The 20,482-nt window shown below is 37.4% G+C and overlaps 3 protein-coding genes across 5 annotated transcripts; 1 reads left to right on the forward strand and 2 right to left on the reverse strand.

The window, feature by feature from the left end:
* Window positions 1-1,962: 1,962 nt before the first annotated feature.
* On the reverse strand, window positions 1,963-4,544 carry LOC139937231 (uncharacterized; the record flags this gene model as incomplete). The annotated part of the gene is made up of 3 exons (XM_071932317.1): window positions 1,963-3,423; window positions 3,679-3,908; window positions 4,105-4,544. Coding segments are annotated over 3 exons (1,602 nt in total), but the record flags the coding sequence as incomplete, so codon positions are not given.
* A 2,467-nt stretch (window positions 4,545-7,011) lies between these two features.
* Window positions 7,012-12,397, reverse strand: LOC139936891 (uncharacterized). Its single transcript, XM_071931699.1, has 4 exons — window positions 12,246-12,397; window positions 11,096-11,388; window positions 10,559-10,893; window positions 7,012-9,470 (listed from the first exon to the last, which is right to left on the reverse strand). The coding sequence occupies exons 2-4, from the start codon at window positions 11,253-11,255 to the stop codon at window positions 9,015-9,017; spliced, it is 951 nt and encodes a 316-aa protein (XP_071787800.1). The 5' UTR covers window positions 11,256-11,388; window positions 12,246-12,397; the 3' UTR covers window positions 7,012-9,014.
* Window positions 12,398-13,626: 1,229 nt separating this feature from the next.
* On the forward strand, window positions 13,627-20,446 carry LOC139936893 (centrin-3). 3 transcript variants are annotated; one of them, XM_071931704.1, is made up of 5 exons: window positions 13,627-13,748; window positions 17,496-17,631; window positions 17,802-17,916; window positions 18,560-18,751; window positions 19,251-20,442. In XM_071931704.1, exons 1-5 carry the CDS (start codon window positions 13,732-13,734, stop codon window positions 19,292-19,294), a joined length of 504 nt encoding a protein of 167 aa, XP_071787805.1. In that variant the 5' UTR covers window positions 13,627-13,731; the 3' UTR covers window positions 19,295-20,442. The 3 variants fall into 3 exon arrangements, with proteins under 3 accessions (XP_071787805.1, XP_071787803.1, XP_071787804.1); XM_071931702.1 differs by lacking the exon at window positions 13,627-13,748 and adding an exon at window positions 15,515-15,668 and having other exon boundaries at window positions 19,251-20,446; XM_071931703.1 differs by lacking the exon at window positions 13,627-13,748 and adding an exon at window positions 15,715-15,869 and having other exon boundaries at window positions 19,251-20,445.
* Window positions 20,447-20,482: the final 36 nt, after the last annotated feature.

Raw genomic sequence — 20,482 nt, forward strand, 5'->3', positions numbered from 1 at the left:
GAAATCGACCCCAAGCACTTTATTCCAAAACCCCCAAACATTGGTTTATTTTGCTCATCGGAACAGCAGCTTTCAAAACACATAATTAAAGTATTTCTCAAATAGGGCTGATGATGTTTCGGTTTTCTTGTGATAATTTGTTATTTCTGAGAAGTGCCTGGTTTTGATTAGACTGCAATGAGCGATGTGGACTAAATTAAATACTCATAAATAAAATACACTTTGACATTTAATCTTAATGTTTTTTTCAACAACAAATATTCAGCTCATAAATAAAATAGACACTTGATACTTTTCAAGTTTTTTTTCTTTTAACTTTTATTTATTTACATGAAAGATTATGGTAAAAAAATATGCAAACGTACAAGCTATTGTGATCTCAACACAATTTTTAAAGTGACTCTTTGTTTTAAACAAAAACCATCAAGCATAACTTTTAATTTAACTTTTTTAAATGTAACTATTCTAGTTGAACAGGATTGTCTTTATATGCAATTCATCACAAGAGGTCAAAATTCGGCATAAATTTTAAGCACAACTGCATCCAAAGTAGATGTTTTGTAAAATTGACTTGACAAAACAATTACAGTAAGACTCGCACATTACGAACATTATTTAGCCCTTAGGTAACTTCATGTCAGCAGTGACATTATGACCAAAGAAGTGTTGTATATAATTGGTTGTTTTGTAGTAATAGACTATGCTAGTTAAAATTTGTTTAAAAATCTACATCAAAAGAAAATGCCTCATAAAATTGACTTGACAAAATATAGCAAGACTTATAAATTGAAGCATAAGGGCAATTCCAAGCAAACATGGACATGACACCGAAAAATCCAGTTTTTGTCACAACTTTCTTTCCACTGTTATAGCTAACATATGAAACCAATTTATTTTTAGTTGTTGACAAGGAATGAACCAAATTTTGCCAAATCAGAACTCGGCTTGGGCTCCATATAGGCGTGGCTACATTGCCTGGAAAACTGTAATGCGACCATAGAGCTATATATAGCTCTATGAATGCGACTGACCGTAATGTGACTGACCATGGTTTTGCCATGTATACCTAAAAGTTCAAGTTGCTGACCATTTATAATTATCCTGTTGGATACTCATGTGTAAGAGTTGTGTGTTACATATAGAACACTTTCACAATCTTTTTGATAGAGGAGATTTTTGAATTGTGACAAGTGTTTTTTTTACCATGTCCTTTTTGTGTAATGCGACTGACCGCTTTTTACAACGTTATACATCCAGAGCACAAAGCCCACAACATTTCTAATATTATCAATTCAAAGCCTTGGGTGTCAAGTACAAATCAGTCTATAAACTTTAAAGAATATCTCACACAGAACTTCTAGCACCACGATCGAGAAATGACACTGAAAAGTGTAATGCGACTGACCATGGAATTGCCCATAAGCTTTGATAGATCATTCAAATTTTCAAATTAATAGTGGCTTATTATACAAAAATATTGTTTTGTTGTACTGGTTTTAAAGTTTGTGTAAAAATTAAACTATCAAAAAGGCTTTTACAAGTTGAAGGTAGAACTGATTATAAACTGTGAAGACTTATAAAAATATCATCTCTAGTAACTGGTTAAAACTTTTAAAACTTTTGATTACATTTGACTGCAGTTAATCAGCAGTTCTGCCTCAGTTTAAAGTATTAAACGAACACGTTGCCTTGGATCGGTCGAGTTGGTCTTTGAAAAGCGTTAGTAACCGTTTGTTGTAAAATGCATGTTTAGAAAGATATTTTAAAAGTAGAATATAATGACCCACACAAGTATCACTCAAAATTGCGTGGTTTTCCTTTTACCTCGCCAACCAACATGGTCGGCCATTTATGGGAGTAAAATCTTTGACTCCCATAAATGGCCGAACTTGTTAGTTCGCAAAGTAAAAGGAAAACCATGCAATTTTGAGGCAAATTTATGTGGATCATTGTATTCTACTTTTAAATTATCTTTCTAACCATATGCATTTTATAACAAACGGTTATAAGCTCTTTTCAAAGACCAACACGACCGATCCAAGGCAACATGTTCCTATAAGTTCCTAACTCCAAAAAACACTAAGGTCTACATGAACCTTTTTATCTGACACTCAAATTTTCAAGACAAATTCAAGACGCTCAAAAATTTTATCTGAAAAATTCCACTGATTATCTATTTGAATAAAGGACAGAAGTGACACTACAGTCTCAATACAACTTTGATTTGGAGATACTTAACAAAGTAAGCTGGTTATTGTAAGTATGTAAATTTGTGACCTGATACTTCATACATCATATCAATACATATTTTATAGATCACACAGATAATATTTTTACAAACAAATTTTAAGTTATTTCTTTGTTTTATAAAATCCATCCGTTACTTATGATCATAATATTATCAGTTTTTATTTTAATGACAATTTAATTTCCAGATACCAGAAAATTTACAAATAAACTCTGCTTCCAAAACTGAATGGGTTTGTTTTCTTCAGCATAGAGGTTTTTGTTCAGGTTGTAATAACGGGGCAGATGGATTGGAAGCTTGATTTGAGGACTCGATTGTCTGGTAGGAGGGCGGGCATGCGGGTTGTTGGGATGCATCCATGCTATAAGGGGGTGGATTTTCAGGTGGACATGTATTTGGTAAAACCGGAGGAGGCATGGCAAAGTTTTGGTCAGATTGGTTATTAGGGAAGTTAAAATAGGGAACATAGTGCGTGTTCTGTTGAACTGGGTATGGGGGTTGAGAGGGAACTGGCGGATAGAGAGCGCCATAGTTTGAGGGAATCTGCACAGGATTACCAGCAGCTTGAAATACATACACACGATCGTTACTGATAAGCTCTTGGCGCCTGGCTTCTTTCTCATTGGCAGCCTTGACGAGCCAAGGCATACGAACCAAATCAGTGAGCCATCCCAAAAGGAACAACCCTGCAGTGAAGAAGTACAACAACCCCATGAGTGGACCATTGAGATAAAACCTATGGAATCCCAAGATACCAAAAGGGAATGCATAGATGTAAGCATCGTCAAGGTGACGTAACCAGGTTTGGTCCTGCTGTACTTCCTTGTTGTGACGCGCAACAAGGTAAGGCATCCGTATCAGATCAACCAACCAACCAATACCTCCGAGGCCAAGGGTGAAGAGATACACAAAACCTTGGCCTACTCGACCCATGTAGAAATGATGCAACCCAAGCATACCTAATGGGAAGGCTAACTGGTAAGCATCAGCAACTGAGCATTCAAGAGTTCGTTCAACCATTTCACCATTCCGGAGCCTTCTTAACTTGTCATTAGTTTCTTGAACTAGACTTGGGATCCTGCAGAAATCCACCAACCAGCCCACACCTCCCAGACCAAAAGTAAAGGAATAGATCACTCCAAAGCCAATTCGTCCCAGGTAAAAGTGATGAAATCCTTTATGAAACAGATATAGACAAATATTAGTACAAAAGAAAGCTCAGATGAACATTTATATATATTTCGTACATTTATACACATACTAAAAGTTGAAAATTCACAATTTTTTTGTGGATTTTTTTTCCGGAGACTTTTGTAAAAAACATTAGTTAGGTATGCTTTGAAATTTATATTTATGTTGAAAAGTAAATTGAAGTATTAACAATGATTGGAAAAGGGAAAACAGTTATATGTGACGTGTATTTAACTTACCAAAAATGCCTAACGGAAACCAAAGTACATACGCATCAGCCAGAGACCTATCTCTCATGAAGTAGTGGTTGTTTATCTGATTTGTTGTCAAGGTGGCGCCACAGCGGACTAATAAATCATTTTGTTCTTGGTTTGTCTCATTCACAAGACAAGGTAGTCTGAAGAAATCAATGACCCATCCACAGCCACAAAGACCCAATGTACTGACGTAAACTATCCCGAAAAAATATCTGTAGGGCAAGGGAAAGGAAAATACATTGGAAAATTGAATTTCAGATTTTAAATACCACCTAATTTGTTTTAATAATTTTTATGTTTTTCGTGAAAACACTAAGCAAGGCCAACCACAACCTTTGACAGCAATAACAACAAAGACAACAACAACCAAAAAACAACAACAAAACAACAACAACAACAAAAATGTACCTTCTTAAGTAGAAGTGATGCGCACCGAAGATTCCAAATAAGGCCCACAAAATATATGCAACTATTAAACTTTTGCGTGGCACCTGGGCACTAGTCAACTGCGGGTACTGTTGCTGACATGGCTGATGGGGTACCGGGACAAGGCCCGCCCTACCGGCAGCTAGCTGAACGTGCGTCGTGGGGACTCCAGTTCCGATGGTCCCGGGCGCCGTTGGGTAGGAGATCCCTGCGGTCGACATCCCTGAATACGGCGGGTAGTTGTCTCCGGTCGTTGTAGGTTCTGGTTCCTTGTGTGTATCGGACGGTTTCGCCAATTCCCTTCTCGGTCCTCCTTCCTTTGCCCAGCTAACTAAGTTTTTAAACGAAGAAGTCCTCACAGTCACAGTCGTCAGTTTGGTAAGAAAAAAGGGGGACCCGTTAACATGTCCATGTACGCGGTTTCAATTCAACAATTGGAGGAAGTATTCAATGCCTTCCGCAGCTGTCTCTCCCCCAACTTTCACAGATCTAAATGACTGCAAATTGTTTTCAGTTTGCGAATTATTTTATTAGTGTGAATACTTCCCTTTATTATCCATCACGAGATGACGCACTCCGCCCTTGCTTCGTTGATCCAAAAGGTAAACAAAGTGGTGTTGTATCACGTGAGAAAACATAACTTATAGACTGGTCCTCATCATTGTAACGTTAGATAGAACATGACATGAGTTCAGACTCTAGTCCAAACCATTACATCATTGACTATTATTAAACCATTACGTAAAAAAGCAATAAAACTGTGCAATACTGCGCTATCTATCAGAAAGCGCGAGCGAATGCATGGATAGCACTTCAGACACAAGAGGGCGTAAATGCGTGCCTATGGGATGCCGGGGTCCGCCCGATAGTCCGAAGGTCCGTTAGTCCGAAGGTTCAATAGTCCGAACGCGCAAATTTTCCATAAGAGGGGGTTCATTAGTCCGAAAATGTAATAGGGTTCGTTAATCCGAACATTTGATGCGATAGTCCGAAGGTTCATTAGTCCGAAGGTTTATCGATCCGAAGGTTTACTGGTCCGAAGTTTCGGTAGTCCGAATTTAAAAAAAGGTTAGTTGGTCCGAAGGTTCGATAGTCTCGAAACAAAAACGAGGTTCAACAGTCCGAAGGTTCATTATTCCGAATCGACGATAAGGTTCGATAGTCCGAATCGACGATAAGGTTCGATAGTCCGAATTGACAATAAGGTTCGATAGTCCGAATTTACAATACGGTTCGATAGTCCGAACTGACAATAAGGTTCGATCGTCCGAATCGATAATAAGGTTCGATAATCAGGTTCGAAAGACGCACACCGTAGGAAAATTTAAATAAGAAGTTCGTTTTGTTCATAGATATAAAATTAAAATAACTGAAATAACTAAAGATCGGCCGCGCATACATACACGGGTTTTGGCATGGGTACCGTGTGCATTTTCTGCGCGTCGGCTTTCGAACGTGAAATCGTTACCGCGTCCATGGCGAGAACCAAAAAAATGTCTACACAGGCAATGGCGCGTGTGTATTGTCGATTCAGACTATCGAACCTTATTGTCGATTCGGACTATCGAACCTTATTGTCGATTCGGACTATCGAACCTTATTGTCGATTCGGAATAATGAACCTTATTGTCGATTCGGACTATCGAACCTTATTGTCGATTCGGACTGTCGAACCTTATTGTCAATTCGGACTGTCGAACCTTATTGTCAATTCGGACTATCGAACCTTATTGTCAATTCGGACTACCGAACCTTCGGATTATTTAACCTTATCCTATTTTGGGACTAACAGGCCATTCGGACTATCGAACCTTCGGACTGTCGGACCTTCGAACTAGTGAACCTTCGGACTAACGAACCTTCGGACTAACGGACCTTCGAACTATTGAACCTTCGGACCATCGAACCTTCGGACTATCGAGCGGTAACCGGGATGCCAGGTGCAAACTCCCATAACAACGAATTATTTATTCATATGAACTATTCATAAATCACAATAAACACCTTAAAGTCTTTCAGCTTCTTGAAACCCAATAAGAAATAGTTTCGGACAAATAAACTTTTAAGTTTGAAATCTTCCAAAAGATTTCTTTTAAATTTTGGCTAGGTCAGCCAGCACCTCCATGGGTCGACCCAGCCGCCTGGAATGTTTTCTAATTAACCAAGAAAGAAACACCCGTACCAGTTTTATTAAGCATCCATGCACTTCCCGAGCCAAACATTTGACCAACTACAAAAACCTAACTTTATCAAAGATTCCGAAGCAAAGAACCCCATGGTTGTATAATAAATTATCAGAGTACAAATAATTGCATGACCCCAGAACTAGGTAAAAGGGTTGGTTTACAAACAAAATATAGTTTTGCGCCTGAAATTTTTCCTATAATAAGTGCACCCCACCTCTTTCCAGTAAGTTATAGGGCAACCGCCCCCCCCCCCCCCACCCCAGATGCCCGACCCCCATCTGAAATCTTGACTTTTGAAGTTTAAACTTTCCACACTGAGTAGATGATTTAAAACATTTACGTAGGATTTCAAACATTTACCAAACGAGTTTGCGATTCATAAAAATGGAGATAACATTACGCCATTACTTTTTTTTAAGGTCAGGAAAAATAATTTCATTCATCTATGAATGATTCGAGTCCACTGTACATAATTCCACATTATTCTGTGTGTTCTCCTTATCATCCTTCTTCAGATCCCAATATTCCCATTAATTTTTAAAACAAGTGTCCTTTCAGTGGTTATGAGAAGAGCAGTTTATTGACATTCAACATGCAGCCAGTACAACAGACAAAGACACTTTTATATAATTTTATTATCTCTTTTTTATCCAATTAACTTCTCAATAATAAGTAAAAAATGTCCACGCCACACAGACTGGTCTCATTTGTTTTTCACCTCGATTTATTCACATTTATTTCAAAAGACTTTGCGGTTTATTTCCCCAAATGAGATACGATTCTTCTACAAGTTTTTGACATCCAGCATAGCCCTTTTTATTTTGTCATATTCAACTTCAAAAGGGTTAACAAACTGTGATGTCATCAGTACTAAGACATACTAGTATTATTTGAAAACAATGCGCATGGTGAAAGAAAGTAGAGTGAGATGCAGGTTTACGGTAATAGAATAATTGGTTTTGATAATTGGATCAATTCATTTACCACTACATGGCCCAATTTCATAGAGCTGCTAAGCACACAAATTTGCTTAGCATGAAATTTCTTCCCAGATAAAAACAGGATTACTAGCCAAATTTTAATTTGGTGCATATTGCTTGTTACTGGTATTCAGCTTTTGTTTGCTTCTCCTGAAATTCATATGGAAATTTGGTTGGTAAACCTGTTTTTACCTGTTTTTTTCATGCAGCTCTATGAAATTGAGTCCTGATGTTAGATTCCCTGGTTTGACAATGACATCAGGATTTAAATTCCCTTTTTACCAGAAGGTTCACGAATAATTTCCCTTAGGGCCTCAGTTAGGTTACAATAGGTTTGGATTTTGAAGAAAAAGAATGATAAAAGTCTGTATTATCCCACCCCGACACGGTGTGCAGCACCATTTATAAGATTATAAATATGGTGTTACCACAATCCTCAATCTTATTATTTTTTATCAACTTATTTAACATTTATTTCCAAATTAACAACAATACCAGCTAAACTCAGTGCTCACAGGCAACTACAAATCTTTCGCTTTACAAGTATTGATCTGAAGTTATAAAAAATACTGTCTGATATGGGAAAGTGGCAATCCAATTATCAATTACACTATCAAATATAGGACAACTAAGCAATGTTTGTTTATCTTGATAATTCTAAAATTAAAGAGTGCCCCAGAGAATTTCCAAAATAAACAATTTGTTTAACTATTTACATGTACACTATAACAAAAATATATACAGAACTGAGTACAGGTTTGCTTTCAAATAAAACATTTTTAAAACAGTTGGTAAACTGACTAAATAGTAAATGAACATTTTTATCTTACACACCCCAAAAAACAAATTAAGTAATTAGTTTAAGATTGACTAAACCTGATGTTTCAAATACCTTGTTTCCACACACAATCAATTGAAATTTATCCATTATCCAACCCTTTTTTTTATAGAAATTTTATGTTGTGTATTGTCCACTCTTTATTTACAATTTCTTTGAACTCCAAATGTAAAACTCAAAGAGAAATGCTCCTACAAAATAAAAATCAACATGGTAGTCATTTTGTACGTTCCACTAATAATTATTTTGGACATCATTTGTTTCTGCACTATAAATATTTCTGGATTGATATTGGCAATGATAAATATTCAGCCTTTTGTCTTTGTTTTTATATGTGGAGAAACAAAAAACAGATAACAAACTGTGGCTGTTTGTAATTAAATGACATGTTTTCATGGTAACAATTTTAATGTCAATGCCAATGTGATTCTTATTTTGAGGGAGGTCGCATAATGTGTGTCATTAACAAATAATCTGACAACTTGGTATATATGTGAAAACAGCTTGAACATAATAAAATAATTGTGTGAAACTACGTTCCTGGCGAAAACTAAACCTACCTTTTTACAAAATATAATCATTTCCTCAAAAGTGTTTCCGCAATCAGAGTAATCTGTTAGTTAATGGAAAACTGGGTTAAAATCTCCAACGTCCTACAACATTCAGTTACCACATCTTTGTCCAGTAATTCTCAATCATTTTATTCCAGTCAGAAATAAAATGATGTAAAACTACAAGATGACACAGTTATTAAGCGCCAATAAAATAAATGTATTTCGGAACTCAGTTCCTGTGCAATCACCTTAACAAAGTGTGTTTTGTGAGTTGAAACAATGACCTAGTTAGTGAAATTGGAGATTACACTGTTTAGTTAACCACTAAACCAGATTACTTCTGAGACAGAGATTCAACAAGGCACTTTCGTGCCTCTTCGGCAATTACAGAAAGTTCGTCGATGCGCTTTCTCAAACGCTCATTATCTGCCTCCAGCTCTTTAGCTTTAACAGCCATACTCTTCTCGCGCATTTTGCGGGATGCTCGAGAGCGTTGCGACGCCACGTTGTTCTTATCGCGGCGGTGTCGGTACTTCTGCTCGGCTGAAGCTTTAGAGGATTTGGAGTGAGATGTGCGAGCCCTCTTTGTGGGAGGGGCCTCACTTTCCATTTTGGTTGGGCCAGTGGGGTCGACACGAATCTCATCATTGCTTGCTGTCTCAGAGCCAACAGATGTTGGCAGGGTTGTCATGGTAGCAGTTCCAGAAGGTTCCGCATCATTTCCAAAGGGTTTGTTGCTTTCTGCGATGAAAGTAGCCACGTCATTGAAATCAGATGGACCAGCCTCCTCCTGTAGTTACAAAACAAAACAAAACAAAACAATAGATTTAGTTTCAATGGAAAATATGGATTCAAGTTTGGCCTAAAAGACTCTGCAACAGTCAAAACATACTGCCATTAACGACATTCTGCCAAAAAAACACAAGGAATGCTCGTTATGATTGTACTTTCGTTGCCTCCAAAGTCCAAATAAAAGCTTCTTGTTTACTCAAAATAATTTAAAATAATTTTTACTCACAAGCAAACAAAAATTTCAAGTGATTTAGATCTGCCAAAAAAGTTACTGCTAAAGCCAAAAATTACAGAGGAAAATTTTACTTGTAATTTCTACCCACCATTTGCTTTGTACTTCCAGTGTATTCCCATATTTGAATCGTCATACGATTGAGAATTGCCACAGCCATTTATCAAATGAGATTTGCAGAACATAAACATTTCCTAACAAATTGACTTCTCTGTATGGTGCTGTAGCACTGATAAGTTGTTATCGCATTGCTTGTAAGAATAATGAATCCTTTCTGTGTTTATCAACAAACTTATTTGGGTTATTGACTTGAGATTTCGAAGTGTTGTGCAATACCTAGGGTTCAGTAATAGCATACAATAGAAAGGCAGATTGCAACTGGTTGTGCAATCTGAGATCACATCATGAATATTGATCACTTATTGGACAACCTTTGACCTTTTGCATTGCATTTATTTTGTGCATTCAAGTGTATGGTTACCAGCTATTGCATCAGCCTATTGACAGCCAGTTATATGCTAATGAATGAATAATTCAGTTATATGTTAATGAATTATTCAGTTTTTCTTAACAATGGTGGTTTCTTTGAAAATTGATTATTGTTGTGATTTATTTATAACTGTCACCTAACCACAGAAGTTGTTTGTCATAATTTTCTAATTCAGAAGGTAAGAATACTACATGAAAATCATTCGATTGTAAATCATTAATCAAATTGATCATTCAGCATATAGAACTTTTGAGTTGAAATTGCATCAGTTGGGAACAAGACATTTAAATAATTATGTAAAAAAATAATAAGGGAAAAAAGCAATAATATTAAATGGATCATTACCAAACAGAGAATTACTCACAAGTTTATCGAGAAACCTGGTTAGGTCCGTAAATGTGTTGAAGAAATGTTCGACAGACGCATCGCTCTCAGCCGGGCTGATCTCACCGTTGCTATCGGCAACCGTAGCAATGGATGGGATCGTTTCCCTCGGCGGCTTGAGCATGCCATCTACTCCTCCCAAGGGCTCAAAAGGAAAGTCTTGAAATACCGGAAGGTCGTCAATTTCAAAGACTCCTTGCAGCTCTGGGAAGAGCATGAGGTCTGTGAATTCTTCCCCATTGACGGTGGAAGGCTTGTCCGACTCTGTCTCAATGGCGTCTGCTAGAACATCGCAGAAAGACAGGTCGGGATCACCTGTGAGTTTAAAGTAAAAATAATGAAAGTGCATTGAACCTTAAGGAAATATGATACGTTATCTCGTCTGAATCCCTGAGCAGGTACGCAAAGCACGAGTAGCTGTAAAAACAACCGCGGGGGCCAAGCTAGCGTAAAGCCGAATATGGAGCCAAAGCTGTGGTTTCGAAAAGGGTCCTAGACAAATGATATTAAAACTCACCATGGTTAAAAAGACTGCTCGAGATCGGAGCAGCCTGTTGAGCCAAGTCTGAAGCCGGAGGGTCTCGGAGAAGGTGGTTGCTCTGAGTTATCAAGCCATCTACTTTGCATGTTTGGCCTGGCTTTAGGCCGAGGCTGACTACTGCCTCGCTGCAAGCCATGTCGGCTGTTTCTACAAATTGAGTCTCCGGAAGATTCCATTCTGAACTGAACTTACTGATGATAGATTCGGGAGAATCCACGGTAAAGAGGGTCTATCCCTTTTTAGCAGACCACTGTGGGCGTTTGCGCAACCTAATTTAAGAAGAAATCAAGAAAGTAGTTGTTAAAATTGTAAGAATTAAAGAACCTTAAAGCCATTATACACTTTCAGTAAACAGTATTGTCCAAGTCCCACACTTCGTGTATCACAACATATAACATAACAATCCTGTGGAAATTTACGCTCAATCGGATATCGGAGTCGGGAGAAAATAACGGGAAAACCCACTCCTGTTTTCGCCGTGTCATGACATGTGTTTATAACAAATCCGTAATTCTCGCTAACGAGAATTTATATTGTTTTACCGTGTTCTCAAAAAGTAAAGCATTTCATGGACTAATATTTCAAGAGAAGTCTTTCACCATTACCTTCTGTAAACCCTGTAAATTATTTGTGAACTTTTTTTTTTGTCTGTACCGAAAGGGTCCAATGACTTTAAACAATGAACTACTACTTCGTACTACTAGTACTACTACTACTACTAGTAGCACCTAGAACTGGTACAAAATTACTCCTAGAATTATGAAGTTTGTTCCGTCGCGCTATCGTCTCAACTATGGCGGAACGAAACTCGTAATAGTTGTAGGACTAATGAATGAGTAGTACAAAGTCAAAAAACGTGCGATGCGGCAGAAAAACAACAACAGTGAGTACCGAGCAGAAAATTGCATTTTTGACGATGTTTTTTAATTTCACTCAACAAAAAGGAAATACAAGCATTATGAATGTATATTGAGTATGTGCGGAAAGTTTTGGTAGTGTAGTACAAAAGAAACTTCAGTTATTGCTGGCTAACGGCGGTCGTAAAACTTTCACCTATCAACGCTGATTTGAAAAACGTACAGTCACAGGGGAGCCTTTTATAAGTTATTAATGTTTCGTTCATTACCTTGTCCTTTTTTTGTCCGAGTTGGACAGTCGCTTTACCGTCTTTTAAGGACGGTAGACGCGCTTTCTGCTTCGATGTTGAGTTGCTCTCCAGCCCCTTCTTTACGAGTTCCACCAGCAAAACTTTGAGATCGAATGACGAAAACTGGTTCGTTATTGCATTTTATTGCGACATCGCTCTTTACTCTGCTCTTAAAATAGACATTATGTCATGAATATGAGCCTATCAAAACGCCGCTATTTTTACCTTGGCACAATGATGTCATTAGCAGCCAATGGTGAACCCGGTGATTGTGCGGCTGGCCAACGTGTGGGCTCATGTCATGTTTGACCTTGCGTTGCGTTTGTCAGGGTTGTTGTTTACGATTGACGTTGGCCTAATTACTTTCATCCCAAGCATGGATGCTTCAATAAACATTCAGCACACTTATTTTTAACCTAATGATGTAGCCTTTTCCTTCCCATGACAACGTACCCCTGCAGAATCTGTTTTTGCTTATGCATGCAGTTAGTAATTAACAGGTACACAAGAAGTCTCAAAATACATGTGCACTCAGAAAGTTCGTGGTGCGCCACCTGGCCATCCAGTAAGTGGGGCGAGCATGCAGAAGGGAATTTGTTCTTCTGCTGTTTAGAATTGCCATCCTCCAAAAGAATCATATTTTTTTCGAGGAATGTTTTTTTTTTAATGTCTATTAATATTTAAAAAATTTCCATGTAAAAAGGCACTGCAGAAGAAAACAATTGCTGGGCAGAAGGGGTGGGGTTTTGGATTTGCTTGTAGTTTTATACTCTCAATAAAGATGGTTTGAACAGTATGTAAGTATTAGAGTAGTAAGTAGGAGTCTGGTTTGCGCAGATGGAGGGAGACAAATTGTGAGCATCCCCATAATGTTTGAGTCTGGTCTCCAGGCCGATCTTTGCCATATGTATAAAAATTTACAGCCGCAAAAGGGAAGGTGTTAGTGAATTTATCTCGTAATGTATTCCCCAAAAAACTTAGATATATGAGCATGGAGGTAAACATTTCTATATAAAGGAGTAGTGAAATAGTTCGATCAGACAGAGGGTCCATTGCTATGGTAACATCCACAGAGCATGAGGACATCCACCTGTCCACCTGTTTTTTAATTACTGTTTTTGTCTCTCTTGCAATTGTTTCTACCATGAGCCCCTAGCCCATTAATGATGTCCATCCAGTTCATATCCTTGATGATGATGTATCCCTAAAAAGTGTTATCCTATTCGAGCATGCAAGCTCCCAAGAGCTGTGTACTTTTCATGGAGCAATCCATGGTATTTTTCTTTAAAAAAAAAAGAGTTCAGCAGGACGGCGCGAGATTGATTGATTACGTCCCGTGCGCATGCGATTTGACCTTTCATTTTAGCCGGCCATTTTGAACAGAGCAAACAACACCACAATCTTATCACAGACGACGCGGTTAAAATTGAAGTCATCAAATACAATCGTTTCATTTTCAAGAGATATGAGTCTTTCATTGAGGTGAGTTTGGTACTCGTGTGTTCTCATAGTAACACTGGCCATGGCCTTGATCGGTTGCATCCATTTGCAAACGTATTTTCTTTACGCTAGGCAAAATAATCGAGAGGTCGAGTTGGTTGTAACAAGACAAGAGTACTATCAGTAAGGTTGTAACATGTAAATGTACAATACAATGTAATGTAAACAACACTCACACATTTTATATATTAATGAACTCGACGGTTTTAGTTGGTTGTCTCTTCTCAGGCATACCACCAGACCATACTATTACTAGTACTACAGTTGGTACACATACATAATAATATATAAATTAATAATACGAATTAATTAATTAATGACATTATTAATTATTTTATTATATTTATATTTTATAATGAAGGATTTGGGAGTGAACAAAAATAATAATTTGTAATAATTGTATTATTAAATAAATATTAATGTATTGATTGATAAATTTAAATTTAATATTAAATACAAATAAAGTGTATGCAGATACTTCCGCGGTACTTCCTCCATCGTCCATGGTGTATGTATGTAATTGTAAGTTGTTAAAATAATTTGCCGTAGGTAGTTGGTAGTGTCATAAGAAAGTAGTCTGGTGTACTGTAAGTGAGTATGTCTTTTCTCCATCCCCCATAGTTGCGATAACGTAACCCTCCTGCCGACGGTGTAGCTACGCCGTCGGCAGGAGGGTTACGTTATCGCAACTACATCCCCCATGACAACCAGGAGTTGAGCTACTCCTACATGTCCTAGAACTATATGAGGTTCGCTCGGCTATCGTCTCCGGTTTAGTGCGTTACGGGAGATGATAGCCGAACGAACCTCAAGTTCTAGGTCCTAGGAGAAGGGTTGAGCATGCATGTTTTTTTTTTTTGTTTTTTTTTATTATATATAAATTAAAGTATTTAAATTCAAAATGTGTGTAAACTTAGTAAGTTTATGAATTAAGAACTAGGTACTCCTCCTAGTCTACTCCTAGCTAGATAGATATAATATAAATAGTTGAGAGTGTGAACTCTCAACCCTCCTGACCCTGCGGGAGGATGAAGGGTTTCTCTCCCGGCAGTCTAGAGGGTTATGATTATCTCAACTAGTGTAGTGCTCCTAGAACTATAGGTTCATGGAAACAATAGCCGAATTAGACCCAGTAACTGGGGCGCTGTACTCCTTTTTTTTCGAAATTTTGTCATTATCTGTCATGCTAGTATGACCGATAATGACAAAAATTTTAGAAGAAAAAAAAAGCACAGCACCAAAAGCACATATCCAAACGAACCTCCATACAGTTCTAGGCAGGAAAAGAACTAGTCTCTATAGGAGCCTATCATTATAGTTATTTGTGGTGTGTGCTGAGCCCCAAGTAGGAACCCTGAAGAACAGCTGTAATAAATAAACAAAATAAACAAAGGTATTTATTGTATTTGTACAAAAATGTATAACACTCTAACAGATGTAAAGTCTTATAAAGTTCATACTGTAACTTTGTAACCCTTAGTTAGCTGGCTTAGGCTGCGCAAGGTTGATACTAGTTAACGGTTGCAGTGTTTATTGACTGAAATTGTTGCTACTACAATTGTTTAGGTTTATACTAGATACATTAAAAAGTTTTGATGAAGTAGTTTGAACAAAACTATCAGAAATATATTGTACCTCAAATGAACTTGGATAAAACGACCCTAGCGTTGTTGTTCTGACAACTATGAAGTGTTTTTTTAGGAGGTCAATTGCTATGTAATGATAACCAGTAAGGTGTGGTGCTCTCTGAAATGATGCCAATTCTACAAGAGCATTACGTGTGAATTTCCGTCCTAAACAAATTTGTCTTCCAATTCATTCATTTTGTTTATGGACTGAAAGAATAAATAGAATGGATGCCAACACAGTAAACCATCGCAGAACCTCAACTATGTCAATGAAGTAAGTTCAGTGTGTACTTTTCAACAGCAAGTTTGCGGTTGCATTTGCTTCACAAGTTTTGTTGGGTGAAGACACTGTTTGTGGCAGTCTTTGGTCAGCAGCTCATGGTGTGATAGTTACTGGAACATATTTTGGTGTATTGCTAGCCATAGAATTGCATTAAGTAGTGTGTGCAAGTTGAATGCAGAACCACCCACTCATGTAGGTATAAACATAGTTTGTAGTATTGGTTTCAAAATTGCATTAATTTTATTAGCTCAATATTTTATCTAGGTTGTATACAACGAGGTATTAGCCTTTTATTAATCTGACACCTATTATTATTGCCATGATCACTGTTAACAATTTTTCCGCGAAACACAAATTTGTAGGAAACCAGTTGCAGATGATAATGTAGAACAGTATTTTTGTTGGTTACCTCATTCCAGTAAGCATGAATAAGTGTAAAGTTTTGTGCTTGGCTATTCTTTGCGCTAAGCATTTATAAGAAGTTGGGCTAAGTACTTAATACTCTATCCTAGGTGCTTTAAGCTAGTGTACTCGAGCTAAGTTGTCGTGTGTTTTTCATATACATTTTGCAATTACTTACTTTAATTGGTCTTAGTCCAAACAAACATCCTGCTAATATTTTAACAAAGGAGAACAATATATGTAGTAGTAATTTTCATGAAAATCTAGCCTTGCTAAAACTGACCTTTTTTCTTCTTCAAGTTCAAGTGTCATTGCAAACAAAGATAGAGTTACTTATTCTAAATGTAAAGTTGTCAATGTGCCTTGGTGCTGTGATTTATTAACAATTCTCTAAAACAAGATATTTTCACTTGAAGATTTGGGTTGTTTTTGACTGCAAGCAATTTGAATTGAGTATAACAAAATGCAGTGTTTTGTATGCCATTGTTGTACTTTTTGTATGCCTTATTTGCCAACTGTGGCTCAAAATGCCAAAAGATGAAATTATTGAGGTTTTCACCCCCCCCCCTTAGCAATTGCAAAACAAAACCAAATTCATCAGAATACAAATTCCTATTGATTCATTGAATATTGATAATGCACAACAGTGCACTGCAAAAGCGTTAATTGTGGTCCCTGAAAATCATGTAGAAATATTATTCTAAGAATACTTTAAAGAAATGTTGAAAAGTATGTTAACATTAGAATTACAAAAAAGATTTGTAGAATTATGTACAGCCAGTGCAGAATAGAATGGTAGTTGTTTATTTTATTCAGTGGAAACCGTTCAAGTAAGGTGCATTCGGGCCAAAGCAACGAAAGAGCAACGGTTGGCTCTAGGATTACAACATTGTTTACTTGTGACCTAGTTTATGGTCATTCAGATAGTGTAGTTGGCATCATCGGCAGGTGGTGCGGTCAAAGTCTGCTATAATTCATAATCAATCAATTTTTTAAAGTCAAGGAAAGTGTAGTTTTAGAGCGTACTCAGAAAGTATAGGCATATATTTAATAATTTCGCTTGTGTTCAATTTGAAGTCCGACTAGGGACAATAATATACCTGTTTTATCCAGAATGTGCAGACATTTTAGGAAATCATGTTTTGATTTCATGAATCTAAGTTATTTACAGAGTCTGATTCAAACATGTGATGGATAAATTATGCAAAAAAGAAAACCAAAACGGAAGATATAAGCATTCCTCCCCTTGAGTGTGAGCTTCTCCAATTTCAGTAAAAGTTTCACCAAAATAAAATTTGTTCATGTTCACTTGAACTCCCGTTTTTAAAATATGAAGCTTCATGTGAAATACCAATATTGACATTTAAGAACCAAATTGCAACTCATTTGTAAATTTCTCCACTGTTTTATTTACAGAACTGATTTTGGTATGGATAAAGGAAGACGAAAGAAGCGCCGGGAGCTGACGGAAGAACAAAAACAAGAAATCAAAGAAGCTTTTGATTTATTTGATACCGACAAGGATCGAGCGATTGATTATCATGAACTCAAGGTATAAACTGGATATTTGGTGTCTACCATAGGGATTGAATTCAGGGTAAAGTACCACAAGACTGTAGGGCTTGTAGCTAAAAAATCTTTACTGGACCAGAACTTATTTTACAAGTCCAGAATCTAAACGAACCACGATGAAAGTTAGTAAGTTGTGTATCCTTTTTACAGGTGGCAATGAGGGCACTAGGTTTTGATGTCAAGAAAGCCGATGTTCTGAAAGTATTACGAGACTACGACAAAGACAACAGCGGAAAAATATTCTTTGATGACTTTAATGAAGTCAGTAAGTATCAACCAAAACATAATTTTATACAATTTTAAAACTTTCATAAAGTCACGACCAAGTACTGTCAACCAGCACTGCTATATAAAGAGGTTCTGCTTATAAAATGTACATAAGAAGTCCTGAATCACATTTCTGCTTCGAGTTTCATGTTAAAAAGAGTTGGACAGTCCCAGCAATATTGTTTGGCTCAATTTTGAGTTATGACAGACCCTATGTTTTATGAGGCAATGGAAAACAAATTGTTTTGATTTTGGAATGTAGGTTCATGTAGAATGAGTTTCATTGCGTGAATTGTTTAAGAAATCATTTCAAAAAGTGGCAGTGAGCAATTTTTATTTCCGGTGTTTTTTTTTTAACACCCAGGCTCAGGAAAGTGTGCATAACAAGACTAATGTAACAGCCCTTCCATAGAGCAGTCTGCACAGTCAGTACACTGTCAACTCTCCTACTCTCTGACCACAGAACAATTTCATCTTTGAGACCATTTTCATTTTGCATAGGGCACCTCCATTTGAAAATCTTGGGAAACTTAAAAAGGGGCACCAATGCCAAGATCAAGTCAACAGATGCCTTGGCCTCCGTTGCTCCAGTACTCTGTGTAATGCAATACACATGTTTTCTTATTCCCCTTGTCTAACAGTGACAGACTGGATGTTAGACAGAGACCCACATGAGGAAATCATCAAAGCCTTCCGCTTATTTGACGACGATGACTCGGGTAAAATCAGCCTTCGTAACCTCAGGCGTGTAGCGAGAGAGCTTGGGGAAAACATGACAGAGGAAGAGCTACGAGCGATGATTGATGAGTTTGATAAGGACGGGGATGGGGAGAGTAAGTATTTTTAAGGTCAAATGAGACTCCCTGGAGTGTCATGTTTAAATTGTTGCTTGAAAAGAATCCATTGTGCTGACAAAAACAATCAGAAATCGTAAGCAGTTTTTGCTTAGTGATGGGCACCTCTACCGGAAAAACCTGAACCAAATCTTTAGGCTCAGGCAGTTTTTGCTTAGTGATGGCACCTCTAGAAGAAAAACCTGAACCAACTGGAACATTTGAAGGGAGCACCTAGCCTATTTGAAGGGAGCTCCAAGGCAATGACCCGGGCATGGAACTTGCCTCCAAGTATCACACACCTGTGCTTGATATGTGTACATATTGTATCAAGTTGGCTTTTTAAACCTTGGCTTAGGTTCTGTGCTCAGTTTGATGTTCCAATCCAAACTTGATGATAGAGCCAAAGCTTAAGTTCTTGGGAAATGGAGCAGATTAAAGTTAAAACCAGAACCCAATGTTTTCTCAATGTTTCTCTGTTGTTTTTTATTCCCAACAGTCAACGAGGACGAGTTTGTAGCCATTATGACCGGTGACACATGAGGATGGTGTTCCTTCATCTTGTACATAGAAATCGGACCAACACAACAAGTTCAGCGTTTTTTTTATACAATTTGTACAAAAGGGTGGGTAGACTTCAACCAAAACCATGGCATTTGCGTGTAAACACAACCAACATTCAGATCTATGTACAGGGCAAACTCTACACGAATAAACATTGAGGGCGCTGTGGCTTGTGTTATTTTCCCCACTGACCTTTTGGGGAAGAGAATTACAAACGTAGTGTGCGGTGTGTATAGATCTCTGAACTTTGGTTGTGTGTGTGTGTGCGTGCAAACACCATGGTCTTTGAACCAAGACTAATGGGTCGCGTCTATGGGAGGGGGAGTTTTTAATTAGTTCCTACACAAGAGCTATCACTCAGGGTCTGTACTCAAAGATAGAATAACGAAATCTACTCTATCATAATGTTGCCATTATAGAGGTAAAATGATGATGAATTTGCATGGCACACAGGATGGGCCATTGAGGAATGTTCTTTGACGCGCCCTACTCAAATGAAATGTGCTTAAGGTCTATTGGAAAACAAGATGAAATCAGCAAATGTCTACTTTATTCGATGCCCAAGGCTGAATATGGCTTTGCCAACTTTTGTGGAAAAAAAAGTCACAGTACCATTCCATCAATGTATCATATTTGTCTTTAAATTGAACTTTAGAAAAGACTCTGAATCTGACCACCACTTGTTAACTCATCAAGACTGAATACATAATCTTATTAAGTTTACATACAATTCATCATTCTACTGTATCGGTACCACATTTTGGTAAATCGAGTGTATAAGTGGTGATCACATTTGTAAGTTTTTGCTCACATACATGTACGAGTAGTAATCATGCGTGCTAATTTATTTCTTTGGTGTTTGATATAATTTCATGCAAGTAAAATGTAGACTCTGAATGGTTTGTTAGACCTTGCCCAATTGAGGGCTAGTTATGCGTTCAAGTATGGGACATCCTTAGCAACACTCATGGCCATAGCCACCAGTTCAGAATAGGCTTAAAGAGTAGTTTGCTGAATGGAGGGTAATGCAGCCATTTTGTACAAATCAAGAAAGTTAGTCTAGTTGCTTTTTGTTGAAATTATAATCAATTTTCATGGTTGCTGTTGTATGATAGGGAAGCAGTATGATAGATCTGCAAGTTGAAATAAAATATCTGTAAATACTTT

Source organism: Asterias amurensis, chromosome 5 (genome assembly GCF_032118995.1).
Source record: "Asterias amurensis chromosome 5, ASM3211899v1".
In the NCBI taxonomy this organism is placed as follows: domain Eukaryota; kingdom Metazoa; phylum Echinodermata; class Asteroidea; order Forcipulatida; family Asteriidae; genus Asterias; species Asterias amurensis.